Consider the following 16,258-nt stretch of genomic DNA (forward strand, 5'->3'; position numbering starts at 1 on the left):
TAGAAAAATTAATCAAATATGAACATTTGAAAAGCTTCACATTTTGTTATGTTTACAAAGTTTTGGATTCATGGTAAATTATATAGTTTTCAAGAAACGTCTTTGGTTCTCCCGACCCATTCTACATGCAAACCTTGCAAACTGGCCAAGAATTAACAAAACTTGGATTCATGAAATTTGAAGCTGCCAACAGCTGGCTTAGAATATAGGGATTGAAAAAGAACCTATTCAAATCACAGTTCTCATGAATTAAAATGTTTAAATAATTTACTTAACCTTTTCCCTCAATATTTACATATTTGGAGATGATTTATTAACAGAAATGTTGATCTAAGCTGTATAGGCTGTTTCTTTGGCATAAGCCTTTTGCTTTAGGGATATAGAATCTGTAATCCTGACTGTTGCACAGGGATAGTGCCTGCCAGTGCTGATCCACACTAATAGCACCACAGATTGCAGGAGCAGACCTCTTTTGCAGAGGGCCTGCGTGTACCGCTGTCACATCAGATAATGCTTTTGTACCTGTGTGCCCCATGTACCTGAAAGATTTGCTTCCTTGCTTTCCACTGGGTGGCAGCTCAAGATGTCCTCCCCCCCCCCCCACCGTCATTCTTGTCATCTCCCCTATATAAGCATTTCAAACAGATTTTGGGAAACCAAAAAAAAGTTGGGATGTTCAGGCTATTTTCCATGCCTGAATTGACAACCATCCCCAGCTGGGACTATTTACATATATATCAAGCTGTCCCTATTTCACTCAGAGTACTGACATTCAGTCGCAGAATAAACACTTACTAATCCATTGAACTATGGACTTGCAGGTTAGATGAGTCCCCAGCACAACAGAATAGTTACATACCCACTCCATGACATGAGTTCTCTGGTGAAAGGCAGGTGGAGGTTGTAACTTTTACAAGGCTTTTACAATCAAGAAATTAGCTGGGACCAAAGCACAATTGGATGCCTTCGATTTTCTAGTAGGTTCTACAAGAGTAATACCAGCCAGGAGTAATGTGGAAATCTGGAGCTAGGTAGTGTCTATTTCTTTTATTGGTTCATTTTATAAATCTCCCAATTATTGCTCTTTTCACAAAGTGTTACTTCCCTTCTTCAGAAAACCTTAAAGGATTAACCCAGTTCATATACAGCATTCTGCTTATGCAGCAAGACAATGGGGGAGGTGATCGTCTAAAGGTAGTAATACTAATCCAGGGATGTAGGTAATGTTCTGGAGGTCCAAGTTTGAATCCTACCATAGTTAATGGTGGAAATTTAATTTTTTTAAAAATTGCAATAAAGAGTCTAATCTTGACCATGTCAACATTGTGAATCATCAGAAAACAAATCTCATTCATAAATGTTCTTTAGGGAAGGAAGAACCCATTATTTCCTGGTTGAGCCTATAGATCCACAGCGATATGTTTGACTCTTAATTGCTCTCTGAAATGTCTGAGCAAGCTATTCGGTTGTAACAATTGCTAGAAAATGTCAAAAAGGAAATGAAACCAGAAAATACACCTGGCATTGAACTAGGCACTAGAAATAACAATGGCAGGAGTTACACTATGAGCTTTGCAAAGTTCATCTCACTAACATCTGAGGGCTAGTGCAAAAATTGGGAGAGCTGTCTCACAGCCTACACAAGCAACAGCCTGACATAATCACATCACAGAATTGTAGTGGTATGTGGTCAGGAGGAAGTTGCCTTTGGAGTCCTCAACATTATCTATGGATCTCATGAAATCTCATTGCTTCAGGTTAAATATGGGCAAGGAAACCTCTTGCTGATTGCTACATACCATCCTCCCTCAGCACTGCTCAGAGGAATCAGTACTCCTCCATAGAGTCATAGAGATGTACAGCATGGAAACAGACCCTTCAGTCCAACCCGTCCATGCTGACCAGATATCCCAACCCAATCTAGTCCCACCTGCCAGCACCCGGCCCATATCCCTCCAAACCCTTCCTATTCATATACCCATCCAAATGCCTCTTAAATGTTGCAATTGTACCAGCCTCCACCACATCCTCTGGCAGCTCATTCTATATAAGTAACACCCTCTGCCTGAAAACGTTGCCCCTTAGGTCTCTTTTATATCTTTCCCCTCTCACCCTAAACCTATGCCCTCTAGTTCTGGACTCCCCCATCCCAGGGAAAAGACTTTGTCTATTTATCGTATCCATGCCCCTCATAATTTTGTAAACCTCTGTAAGGTCACCCCTCAGCCTCCGACGCTCCAGGGAAAACAGCCCCAGTCTGTTCAGCCTCTTCCCTGTAGCTCAGATCCTCCAACCCTGGCAACATCCTTGTAAATCTTTTCTGAACCCTTTCAAGTTTCACAACATCTTTCCGATAGGAAGGAGACCAGAATTGCACGCAATATTCCAACAGTGGTTGAACCAATGTCCTGTACAGCCACAACATGACCTCCCAACTCCTGTACTCAATACTCTACCAATAAAGGAAAGCATACCAAACGCCTTCTTCACTATCCTATCTACCTGCGACTCCACTTTCAAGGAACTATGAACAACAGTTGAAGGAAGCAGTGACGCTAGCAAGGATGCAAAATATACGCAATGTCCACCACCAACAATGGCTCAGCAGCAATACTACTGATCAAATTGCCAAGGTCCTAAAGGACATAGCTGCTAGACCAGGTCTGGCAGGTAGTGAGGCAACAAACAAGAGAGAAATATATACTGCACCTCATGCATCTGTCTGGGACAACATCAGTAAGAGTATAACCACACAATCATTATGAAAATAAAGTCCTGCCTCTACACTGAGGATACTCTCCATTATGTACAGCAGCACTATCACCATGGTAAATGGGACAGGCTTTGACAAATCTAGCAATTCAAGAGGAATTCATGAGGCTGTGTAGAGTAACAGCAGCAGAATTGAACTCTAGCACAATCAGCAATCTCATGGCCAGCCATACACTCCTCCCCAATTCAATCATTACCTTCAAGCCAGGGAATCAACCCTGGTTCAATGAAGAATACTGGAGGCCATTCCAGAAGCAGTACCAGGCATACTTACAAATATGTGCATGCAAAACAATATAAAGTAGAAGTGATAGACAAGGCTAATTGATTTTACAGCCAACGGATCAGACCAAGTCCCATAAACTTGCCACATCCAGTTGCGAATGGCGTTGAACAATTAAACAACTCACCAGAGGAGGAGACTCCACAATTATCCACAATCTCAATGATGGAAGAGCCCAATACAATGGTGTAAAAGATAAGGCTAGAATGCCAGGTGGATGATCCATCTTGACCTCCTCCAGAGGTCCATTGTATCACAGCACCCAGACCACTGTTAACGGAAGTTTTTTTATCCAGCTGCTTGGAAAAGTACCAGGGAACTTTGAATTGACTAGGTCTCTAATTTTACTGGATTAGTGGTGCTGGAAGAGCACAGGCAGCGACCAACGAGCAGCGAAATCGACGTTTCGGGCAAAAGTCCTTCATCGGGAACTCTAATTTTACTGTACTATCCAGTTTGCTAAAATGTAATTAGGAATAAATAGGGATTACGGGGATTACTGATCAAGCCTTCTATTTGATAATCTTGTAGTGTTGCACCAAGACAAAATTATGCCTTCCTTTTGTTTATTCATTCATGGGATAAGGGCATCACTGGCTAGGCCAGCATTTATTGCCAATCCTTAATTACCTAGAGGGTAGTAAGAGTCAACCATTTTGCTGGCTGTCTGGAGTCACTTGTAGGCCAGACAATGTAAGGATGGTAGTTTCCTTCCCTAAAGGACATTAGTGAACCAGATGCGTTTTTTCAATATTCAACAATGGATTCATGGTCCACATTAGACTCTTAATTCCAGATTTTATTGAATTCAAATTCCACCAGCTGCCATTGCAGGTTTCAGACCTGGGTCCCCAGAATATTAATTGGTAACCTGATTAATAGTCTAGTGATAATGTTATTAGGCCTTCGCTTCCCTCGGTTATGCATAAACCTAACAAAACAGTTTTCATTTTTCAAGTAATAAGTGTGAACAGGGCATTACTTTGAAAATATTTCAAATGAATCCTTGAACATATAACTGAAAAAGTATTGAGAAATAACCATACAGATATCTGACCGTTTCAAGGAATGGTTTTCAGAACCTTGCCCTGCATTGATTTCATTTGGAACTAAATTTAAGGGTATAACATTGAAAAGTTTAAAGAGGAAGGAAATCCCTGAGGCAGTCAATGTTAATAAAAATAGTCCTTTAATTCCCTTCTCTAAACGCTTTCTGCCATACAATTTCACTTTCAGTTATTCCCTTGTTGAAATTTTTTTGCGTGAGGGCAAAGGCGAAAATGCAAACTGGCATTATATTTCATTGCAATGAATTCTAAGCACACAGCTCTCTTGCATTATGCATACATGTCACCACTTATTCTGTGCTCCACAAGCCATATGTAAAATGACTGGTACTCAAGAACCCTTTGAAAGTGAATTTGAATGTGTACAAGAATGGGCAGCTTGCAAATCAAGTTCAAGCAGGAATTAACCCTTCTTGGACTCACCAACTTTCAATTACGTGGAAACAAGTTTCTCTTTCTCAGGCACAGAAACTGACTATTACCAAATATGAAGAAATTCTAAATAAGTTTGATTTTCTTATTGTATGCACTGGAGTAAATTAAAATTCGCTTTTCACTTTTGCTGTTTGATTTCTAATTTGCGCCCTATTCTTTTTCTCTCCCAGGATCTGTCGTCAAATAGAGATTACTTCATCCAGGATATAATGTGTTTATGTTGTTGATTATGTTCTAATTTATAAAGGTCAAATGGGGTAACAAAATGGATACATGTTAAAACACGGTGCACATTTTCAGTTTTCCAATAGTTCAGAATGTCCCTTGTGTCAGCTCAGGGCAAATCAAAACAAAATGTTCAGAACCAAGATAAGTTTACGTTTTGAAATGGACTGATTGATTTTCCTTAGAAATAATTGGTAAAGCTGACAGTCCCCTATTTTGGTTCAGTGTCATAGAATTTCAAATTACACTATGAATATGGAACAGACCTAGAATTGTTCAATAAACTAAAATCGTTAGATGGTTCTGAGTTTTGATAAATACTAGTGACCAAAGCAGTATATGGTTATAGTGTGCAATTTCGATTTCATACTGAATGTTTTGCCTCCAGCTTGGCTAATAGCCAAACCCTATAACACAGCTATAAACTGGAGGATGAGCCAGCATCCAAAGAAATTCCCATGCTTTGAGATTTAAGGATGTGGTGAGGGATACTAAAAATGTTTTTTCATTGCCTGAGAGGCAACCATGCATATGAGTTGATAGGGGCTTTGAACATTTCTCAGTGTTGAATAGGGGAAGAGGGGAACATAGCTTATATATTTTTAAAAAATGGCACTTTTCTCACAGCAGAACATGCAAGCCTGAAGCAAAGAAGGGAAACTGTAGAAGAAATCATTTTATAGACCACTCTTCAGCACTCTGCTGTGCCCAATAGTAACCTGTTTATACTCCCAGTCAGGGAATGGGGTGTATGTTCTTACCTCACACAATAGGGCGTCTCTGTTAAAAATGGCCAATGGGATCCACCTGCACATATACAGTTCAAACATACCTAAACACACAATTTCTCCTGGTTGGAATCTGCTGCATACTTCACTATCAAGATGACCGATCTCATAAGCAAACAATTTTTGAGTTTTTTTTACTAATCACATCTGACAAGAAAATATCATTAAGTGAAATGAAGTTTCACTCAATAGGAACTTGATCCTCAAGAACGAGGAGCATAAACAGACTTGGATAAATCAATCTGTCTTACATAATTCCCTACACATATTGAACGATGTTATGCCTGAGGCTTATGTGTGGTGTTGTGTAGGAAGTTTTTTGGTTGAAGCAAGACTGAATTAGATTACTTCTTAGACAACAGCATACTGCAGCATTGTGTTTCTGAATATGTGTGTTCATTGCTCTATCTAGCCATGGTGTTGTCGATAAATACAGCCTCAAAGAATGATTATGGCTTGTGGAGAATGGAGTAAAAGGGGAAACATAAAACTTATGAATGAACTCATTATAATTGGAGCATATGGTTGATTGTATTCACAGGCGAATGTTCCCAGCAATTAGAGTGAAACTCACAGGGCTGGATCCTCATCAGCAATACTATATAGCAATGGATATCATTCCTGTTGACAACAAGAGATACCGGTATGTTCCACAGTGGTTGGGTCACTACAGTTTTACTGTATGGATATATTTAATTTTAGTCCCAAAAGATGGTTTCAACCTGGTTATTCTGTTATAATTTAATAATGTAAATACCCACTATTTACGAGAGAAGGTGTACATTGGATGGAGACCTACAACAGGAATACTTTATAAGTTAAATTAAGTTGCAAATATCTTAATGAGGCATTTCAAATTGTTTAAGGTTGATTTTCATTGTTTGTTCCTTGAAGGTGTTTCCAAATAATTCTCAAACAAAAACATGTTGAACTGTGAATAATCATTGAATAATCCACTGCAATAGTCCAAATGAAGTATCACTTACGATAAAGATTTACAATCTACTATAATTTCTCAATTTTCTTTCATTAGTTTAACCTACTTCATTTAGCTAATATTAGACTGGCTTATTATGATGTACATATAGTTTCCTATAATTTGCAATGGATGTTAATGACTCTGACTTTCATCTAGAGAGTTGGTGCTGTAAGTGGCGACTTATAAACTTTTCATTGTACTTATTTGAGTTTATTCTGACAATAAAGCTAATTCAATTCAATCCTATTTATATTGTTTGACTGAAACCTCAGTATTGTTCTATACCTGAAGGTCAACAGAAATGTGGAGTGCTCTTCTTCACACGAAATAAAATAGAAATATATATATAATATGTGGGAAGCAGCATTTTTAAAATAATTTAAACTCAAGGACCCATGAACACTTTTAGTGACATCATGAGTTTACAGTACAGGTCCAATTTTACAAGCATCCGTTGAGTGCTTATAGCATGTGCAAATTGTAACAGTGGGCATGCCATCGTGTACCTGATTAATTTTGCACTACATTTTCTGACTCAGAACTTTTGCATTGAAATGGATCAGCACTGTCAGCACATAACTCAGAAAATATTCAGCTGAAGTCCCACTCTGAATGTTACTGCAGTGGACATGACACTACTCCAGTGGACATGACATCTTTCCTGAATAGCATGGGTATCTATCTACCTGACCGATAAGTTTTTAAATGATAGAGCAAGGCATCTAGTATTTTTGTTAATGTTGAAAGAATAGCTTTCTTTGGGAGTGAGAATTTATTTACATTTGCATTTGAAGTTCTCTCAGTTTTACCCCTAGTGCTTTTGTTTTATTTTACTGAAGTTGTCAACTTAGAAAGTAAAACTTTCCTGAAGTATTGACAATTGCAATACAAATTACATTCAACAACCTGAAGGATTGGATACAATATTAATTTTCTCCATATTGCTTCATGACTGGATAAGGACAATTAATTCATAATGAAAAATATTCAGCATTAGCGTGGAGTTCTGTTAATACCGAAAAGTGTATCTTTACAGACCATGTCAATCTTACTTGGATTTATCAGCCGTGAGATTTTTGTGATACAGCAGTCTACAATGCTGACCTTACTTGCAAGCTTTCAAGAATGTACAGATGTCGTTTGGAAAGCCAGGACTGCCCTTTGTAACTATGATTCAAGACCATACTTAGAACCTTCCCATTCTGCAAATGAGCTCGGATAGACTAAGGCGATGCCACCACCCAATTTACTGTCAAGTGAATGACAGGAATTTTCAGCATTAATCATGAACTTTAAAATTCTTATGTTTATCTTCAAGATTTTCAATGATCTTACCCCTCCCAATCCTGTAAACTCATCCAGCTCTTTAATGCAATAAAAATTCTCTATTCCTCAAATTCTACTTCTGTTCTGCTTCTTACCCCCTACCAATATTAGATTTGTCATTGGTTGTCCAGTCCATAAGCTTTAGAATTCCTCTCATTAATCTCTCCATATCTTGCTCTTATCCTTTAATAGTCCTCTTGAATTCTATTTTCTAAGTGACTCTTTTTAATTTTTGGCTCAGTGTCAATTTATTTTTGATTTATACTCCAACAAAAAAAAACCTTATACCTTTTCCTCCATTAAGCGCTCAATAGAAATTCATTGCGGTTGTGAATACTATCAAAGTGAAGAAAATAATAAATGATGAGTACTTTGCAGACAATAATGCCATATCTCCAAAATTTATCTTGCTGATCCTCTCCATGGCTCAAGGAGTCATGTCTTTATAATGGGAGAATGGTGTCAGCATGGCTTGTTCTTTAACTTCCTGTTGAAGGGCTTTTGCCCAAAATGTCGATTTCGCTGCTCCTTGGATGCTGCCTGAACTGCTGTGCTCTTCCAGCACCACTAATTCAGAAATTGTTCTTTATCTGCTCTGGTACCTTCTTGGTGTTATGTGTCATCTTGATTTGAAAGCAAAACACATTCAGGAAGACCTTAACAATTGCCTGATGATCCAAAACAGCAATCTATGCCAGTTCAGCAGGTCTGGCAGTATCTGTGAAGAAAATTAAGAACTCTAATTTCTCTTTACAAATGTTGCCAGACCTGTTGAACTTTTACATCTACTTCAGTTTTTGTTTCTGATTTAGAGCATCCACAGTTTTTACTCAATACCAGTTGCTTGCCTATGCTAGACTGTAGCATGCTAACATAGAAGCAACAAAACTAGGCTCATGAGTCCACCATTTTGTCCTTTGAACCTGCTCCACCATTCAATACGATCATGGCTGTTCCTCAATTTAAATGTTGTGTACCTGCTTTCTCTTTGGACCCCTTGATGCCTTCACCATCTAAACATTTCTTTCTTTTTTTCTTGAATATATTCAGTAATTCGGCCTTCGCAGCCCTCTGTGGTAGCGAATTCCACATGGTGGCAACATTCTGAGTGTCACAGACTCAGAGTCATACAGTATGAAAACAGGCCCTTCAATCCAACCCATCCATGCTGATCAAGTTTCCCAAACTAGTCCCACTTGCCTGCCTTTGGCTTATATCCTGCTAAGTCAAGAGTGCGGAGCTGGAAAAGCACAGCACGTCAGGCAGCATCTGAGGAGCAGGAGAATCGACGATTCGGGCAAGAGCCCTTCATCCATTCCTGATGAAGGGCTCTTGCCCGAAACGTCGATTCTCCTGCTCCTTAGATGCTGCTTGACCTGTTGTGCTTTTCCAGCACCACACTCTTGACTCTGATCTCCAGCATCTGCAGTCCTCACTTTCTAGGTAAAAACAATGACTGCAGATGCTGGAAACCAGATTCTGGATTAGTGGTGCTGGAAGAGCACAGCAGTTTGGGCAGCATCCAAGGAGCTTCGAAATCGACGTTTTGGGCAAAAGCCCTTCATCAGGAATAAAGGCAGTGAGCCTGAAGCATAGAGAGATAAGCTAGAGGAGGGTGGGGGTGGGAGAAAGTAGCATAGAGTACAATAGGTGAGTGGGGGAGGAGATGAAGGTGATAGGTCAGGGAGGAGAGGGTGGAGTGCATAGGTGGAAAAGGAGATAGGCAGGTAGAACAAGTCCGTACAAGTTATGGGGACATTTACTGAGCTGGAAGTTTGGAACTAGGGTGAGGTGGGGGAAGGGGAAATGAGGAAACTATTGAAGTCCACATTGATGCCCTGGGGTTGAAGTGATCTGAGGCGGAAGATGAGGCGTTCTTCCTCCAGGCGTCTGGTGGTGAGGTAGCAGCGGTGAAGGAGGCCCAGGACCTCCATGTCCTCAGCAGAGTGGGAGGGGGAGTTGAAATGTTGGGCCACGGGGCGGTGTGGTTGATTGGTGCGGGTGTCCCGGAGATGTTCACTAAAGCGCTCTGCTAGGAGGCACCCAGTCTCCCCAGTGTAGAGGAGACCGCATCGGGAGCAACGGATACAATAAATGATATTAGTGGATGTGCAAGTAAAGCTTTGATGGATGTGGAAGGCTCCTTTAGGGCCTTAGATAGAGGTGAGGGAGGAGGTGTGGGTGCAGGTTTTACAGTTCCTGCGGTGGCAGGGGAAAGTGCCAGGATGGGAGGGCGGGTTGTAGGGGGGCGTGGACCTGACCAGGTAGTCACGGAGGGAACGGTCTTTGCAGAAGGCGGAAAGGAGTGGGAAGGGAAACATATCCCTGGTAGTGGGGTCTGTTTGGAGGTGGCGGAAATGTCGGCAGATGATTTGGTTTATGTGAAGATTGGTAGGGTGGAAGGTGAGCACCAGGGGCATTCTGTCCTTGTTACGGTTGGAGGGGTGTGGTCTGAGGGCGGAGGTGGGGGATGTGGACGAGATGCGTTGGAGGGCATCTTTAACCACGTGGGAAGGGAAATTGCAGTCTCTAAAGAAGGAGGCCATCTGGTGTGTTCTGTGGTGGAACTGGTCCTCCTGGGAACAGATATGGCGGAGGCGGAGGAATTGGGAATATGGGATGGCATTTTTGCAAGAGGTAGGGTGGGAAGAGGTGTAATCTAGGTAGCTGTGGGAGTCGGTGGGTTTGTATAAAATGTCAGTGTCAAGTCGGTCATCATTAATGGAGATGGAGAGGTCCAGGAAGGGTAGGGAGGTGTCAGAGATGGTCCAGGTAAATTTAAGGTCAGGGTGGATTGTGTTGGTGAAGTTGATGAATTGCTCAACCTCCTCACGGGAGCACGAGGTGGCGCCAATGCAGTCATCAATGTAGCGGAGGAAGAGGTGGGGAGTGGTGCTGGTGTAATTATGGAAGGTCAACTGCTCTATGTAGCCAACAAAGAGACAGGCGTAGCTGGGGCCCATACGTGTGCCCATGGCTACCCCTTTGGTCTGGAGGAAGTGGGATGATTCAAAGGAGAAATTGTTAAGGGTGAGTACCAGTTCAGCCACCTGTCGGTGGAAGGGTACTGTTGGGGACTTCTGGAGAGGGAAAAACGGAGTGCTTGGAGGCCCTGGTCATGGCGGATGGAGGTGTAGAGGCATTGGATATCCATGGTGAAGATGAGGCGTTGGGGGCCGGGGAAACGGAAGTCCTCACTTTCTCCACATCCCTCTAAACCTGCCCAAATATTTTTTAAGTATTGTAACTGTAATAACCACTTCTTCCGGCAGTTCATTCTACATGCAAACTGCCCTCTGTATGAAAAGTTACCCCTCAGGTCCCTTTTTAATATTTTTTCTCCTCTCCTTAAAAATATGCCCACTATTTTAACTCCCTCATCCTAAGGAAAGGACCCTGAGTATTCACCTTATCTATGTCCTTTATGACTGTATAAACCTCTATAAGGTCACCCCTCAATCTCCTATGCTCTAATGAAAACCACCCCAGCTTATCCAGCCTTTCCTAATAACTCAAACCCCCTAATCCTGGCAACATCCTAGTAAATCTTCTCTGAACCCTCTCTAATTTAATAATATCCTTTCTATAGTAGGGTGACCAGAACTCTAAAAGTACAACCTCAACATGATGTCCCAACTCCCATACTCAATGGTCTAAGCCAAGCAATGAAAGCAAGTGTGCTAAACATGTTCTTCACTCGAGGAACAACATCTCATCCTTAGACTAGGCACTTTACAGCCTTCTCGACTTAATATTGAGTTCAACATCTCCAAATTGTGTACTTCGTCCTACTTTCTTCCCTTTCATTTAGCTTTATTTGTTGCATTCTTCCCCAGCGGACCATCTGTTCTTTCCAGTTTGGCAGTTAGGCGCACCACAGTTCTGCCATTCTCATATTCCAATCAGTTAATCTGCACTATCAGCAGACTCTCTCCTGTAGCACTCCACCACTCTCCCCACTCTCCCCACCCCCCCACCCCCCCACCCCCCCACTCTCCCCACCCCCCCACCCCCCCACTCTCCCCACCCCCCCACCCCCCCACCCCCCCACTCTCCCCACCCCCCCACTCTCCCCACCCCCCCACCCCCCCACCCCCCCACTCTCCCCACCCCCCCACTCTCCCCACCCCCCCACCCCCCCACTCTCCCCACCCCCCCACCCCCCCACTCTCCCCACCCCCCCACCCCCCCACTCTCCCCACCCCCCCACCCCCCCACTCTCCCCACCCCCCCACCCCCCCACCCCCCCACCCCCCCACTCTCCCCACCCCCCCACCCCCCCACCCCCCCACTCTCCCCACCCCCCCACCCCCCCACCCCCCCACCCCCCCACTCTCCCCACCCCCCCACCCCCCCACTCTCCCCACCCCCCCACTCTCCCCACCCCCCCACCCCCCCACCCCCCCACTCTCCCCACCCCCCCACCCCCCCACCCCCCCACCCCCCCACTCTCCCCACCCCCCCACCCCCAACTATTGCATAAATGCAGCCCCCCTCCACACTTCACATCAGCTCTGCCGAAGAGTCTTCTAGACTCAAAATGTTAGTTTACTCTGTTTTCACGGACGTTGCCTGACCCACTGTGATCTCCAGCATTTTTTGTTTTCAGTACAGATTCCAGCATCTGCGCTAATTTGCTCCTTCTTAACCAACCTGTCTACCTGTGATGCAATTTTCAATTAATTATGTATCTGGGTCTCTCTGTTCTATAACATTTGCCAGGACCCTGCAATTAACTGTATAAGTCCTGCCCTTGTTTGTTTTACCAAAATACAATATGTTGCATTTATCCAAATTAAACTCCATCTGCCACTCCTCAGCCTATTAGCCCAGTTGATCAAGATCCTTTTATAATCTTAAATAACCTTCTTCACTGTCGACTATATCATCAATGTTGGTGTTGTCCTCAAACTTACTAACCTTGTCTGCTAAAATCACTTAAATAACAAACAACACTGGACCTAGCACCAGTCTCTGTGGAGCATCACTGGTCACAAGCCTCCAGTCAGAAAAATAACCCGCTGCCACCATTCTCTGTCCCCTATCATCCAGCCAATTTTGTATCCAATTGATAAGCTCTCCCCGAATCCCATGTGATCTAACTTTACTAATCTGTCTACCATGTGAAGCCTCATCAAAGGCTTTACGAAAGTCTATGTGGACAACGTCTGCCACTCTGACCTCATCAATCTTTTTGGTTATGTCCTCATAAGTCTTGATCAAGTTTGTGATAAACGATTCCCCACATACAAAGCTATGCTGACTATCCCTAATCAGCCCTTGTCTCTCCAAATGCATGTGAATCCTATCTTTCAGAATCCCCTTCAACAACATACCCACCACTGATAATAGACTCACTGATCTGTAGATCTCCGACGTTTCCTTACAGCCTTTCTTAAATGGAGGGACAAGATTAGCTATCATCCAGTCCTCCAGCACCTCGCCCATGGCTATACATGATACAAATACTCTGCTAGGGGCCCCACATTTTTTTCCGTAACTTCCCACAATGTCTTGAGATACATTTGATCAGATTCAGGAGATTTATCCACTATTATATTTTTTAAGACCTCTAGCACTTTCTCTTTTGTAATGTGGGCTGTTTTCGAGACGTGAATATTCATTTCCCCAAGTTGCCTCATCTCCATGTCTTTCTCCACTGTAATGAAGTATTTGTTCAAGATCTCTCCCATCTCCCGTGGGTTCACACATAGACAACCTTGTTGATTTTTAAGGGTCCCTATTCTCTCCCTGGTTGCTCTTTTGCTCATGTACCTATAGATTCTCTCTGGTTTATCCTTAATCTTATGTGCTAAGGTTATCTCATATTCCCTTCTTCCCCTCCAGATTTCCTTCTTAAGGATATCCCTACACACCTTATACTTTTCCAGAGATTCACTTGGTCCCAGTTGTCTTCTACCTATAACATATACCTCCTTATTTTTGACCAGAGCCTCAATATCTTTATTCATCCATTGTTCCCCACTCTTATCAACCTTACCCTTTACTATTACATGCAGATAACTCTGAACTTTCGTTATCTCACTTTTGAAAGCCTTCCACATGCCAGTTATTCCTTTACTTGTGAACTGATTGCCCCAATTAACTTTGGAAAGTTCTGTCATACTGTCAAAATTTGCCTTCCTCCAAGTAAGAACTTGAACTTTTGTATAAGGTCTATCATTTTCCATAACTATTTTAAAACTAATAAAATTATGATCACTTGTCCCAATGTGCTCCACTCCTAACACTTCATTCACTTGCCTTGCCTTAGTTCCCAAGAGAAGGTCAAGCTTTGCTCCTTCTCTGGTAGATACATCTACATATTAATAAAGAAAATGTTTTTGAACACATTTAATAAATTCCTCACCATCCAAGCCCTGAATGCAATGGCAGTTCCAGTCTGTGTTTGGAAAGTCAATATGAGAAAGGAAACGTTTCCTTAGTTTAGCCTTAGATGGTCTGCCCTATACCCTGAGTCTGTGACCCTGGTACTAGACTCCCCAAACAGGAGAAACAGCCTCCCTGCGTAAAGTCTGCTTGGCCTTATTAAAATGTTGGTATGTTTCAATCAGATCCCCTCTCATTCTTCTGATCTCTGGTAAATACTGGCTCAGTCAAATCAGTGTCTCCTCATACAACAGTCCTCCAAACCCAGAATCAGCTTTGTGAAACTTCACTGCACTCTCTCAATGGCAAGTACATCCTATCTTAGGTAGGTAGGCCAACACTGCACACAATACTCCAGGTGTGGTTTCCCTCAAGCCCTCTAAAACTGCCGTAAGGTATCCCTACTTTTTGTCTCAAATTCTCTTGCAATGAAGACCAACATATCATTTGCCACCTTAACTGCTTGCTGTACCTGCCTGTTTGCTTTCATTGACTAATCCCTTTGTAAATTCTAGATCCCTTTGTAAATTCACATTTCCAAAAAAATCACCATTGAAATAATTCTCTGCTTTTCTGTTTTTTAATGTTGAAATGTTTAGATTCACACTTGCCCATGTTATACTGCATCTGCCATATATTTTCCCAAAGATAGGAATTATGGACATTTAGAGAGGTGAAATTTGATCAAGGATAGCATGGTTTTTGTGTGAGGAAAACTGTATCTCACAAACTTGACTGAGTTTTTTGAGGAGATTACAAAAAAAGATTGATGATGGCAAACATCTATTGTTTATTTGGATTTTACTAAGTTTATTTTGGGATTTACTAAGATGTTTTCAGGTATGGAATATTTAAGTTATAAGGCTTTTTTCAGTGGAGCATAGGAGGTTGCGAGGTGATCTGACAGAAGTTTATAAAATAGTGAGAGGTATAGATAGAGTTAATGGTAGTTGTCTTTTTCCTAGGATGGAGAAAGTGAGGACTGCAGATGCTGGAGATCAGAGCTGAAAAATGTGTTGCTGGAAAAGTGCAGCAGGTCAGGCAGCATCCAAGGAGCAGGAGAATCGATGTTTCGGGCATAAGCCCGAAACGTCGATTCTCCTGCTTCTTGGATGCTGCCTGACCTGCTGCGCTTTTCCAGCAACATGTTTTTCAGCATTTTCCTAGGATGGGGGTTTCAAGACTAGGAACACATTTTTAAGGTGAGAGGAGAGAGATTTTAAAAAGCCATAAGAGGCAAATTTTTTACACAGAGGGTGGTTCACAGGTGGAATGAACTTCCTGAGAAAGTGGTGGATGAAATTACAAGATTTAAGACATTTGGATAGATACATGAATAGGAAAGGTTTGGAAGGATATAGACCAGGAGTAGGCAGATGGGACTAGTTTAGTTTGGGATTATATTTGGCATGGACTGGTTGAACCAAAGGGTCTGTTTCTGTGCTGAATGACTCTATGACTCTATACATTCAACTTGTCTAGATTGTTCTGAAGCCTAATGTTGTTACTGCTTAATAGTGTTACTGTCTTGACTCTGTTCAAGCTTAATAGTGAACTATCTTGTACAACATAGTTTAGTATTTATTGCAATAATGCCTTAAGTTGTTTGAAGTTGTGTTGGAAGAAGGAATAAATGTTCTCTATGTTCTATCTATAAAAGTATAAAGTTCATGTTGTAATCATGTTTCTGAGCTGAAGAACAAGTATTTGCATATTCGGATGACTACAGATATGGTTGCATTTCTTTTTATGTTACAGAATATTTTTCACATTTTCTCCTTGGCATTCTCAGGAATGACGTTTCCTGAGAATTTGTATATTGCCAACCCCACATCTTGTTCGACAAGTTTAATCACTGTGTGACAGATTTGGTACTAATGAATGTCGCTTGCCTTTATTGTCCCACATTCAGCAAAATCGTCATTGAGAAAGCCTTAAAAATAGCCCTCTTGGAAAAAATCTCTCCCAAAGTGTACTTATACAACTTCTTTCA

The 16,258-nt window shown here is 41.9% G+C and overlaps 1 protein-coding gene across 2 annotated transcripts in view; it reads left to right on the top strand.

The window, feature by feature from the left end:
• tbx15 (T-box transcription factor 15) overlaps positions 1–16,258 on the top strand; it is a 114,736-nt gene that overhangs the window by 47,060 nt on the left and 51,418 nt on the right. For both annotated transcript variants that reach the window (XM_072585248.1, XM_072585247.1), the window contains exon 3: positions 6,112–6,213. In XM_072585248.1, the coding sequence (XP_072441349.1) occupies positions 6,112–6,213 (102 nt within the window). The remainder of the gene's footprint in view (positions 1–6,111; positions 6,214–16,258) is intronic.

Source organism: Chiloscyllium punctatum, chromosome 15 (genome assembly GCF_047496795.1).
Source record: "Chiloscyllium punctatum isolate Juve2018m chromosome 15, sChiPun1.3, whole genome shotgun sequence".
In the NCBI taxonomy this organism is placed as follows: Eukaryota; Metazoa; Chordata; class Chondrichthyes; order Orectolobiformes; family Hemiscylliidae; genus Chiloscyllium; species Chiloscyllium punctatum.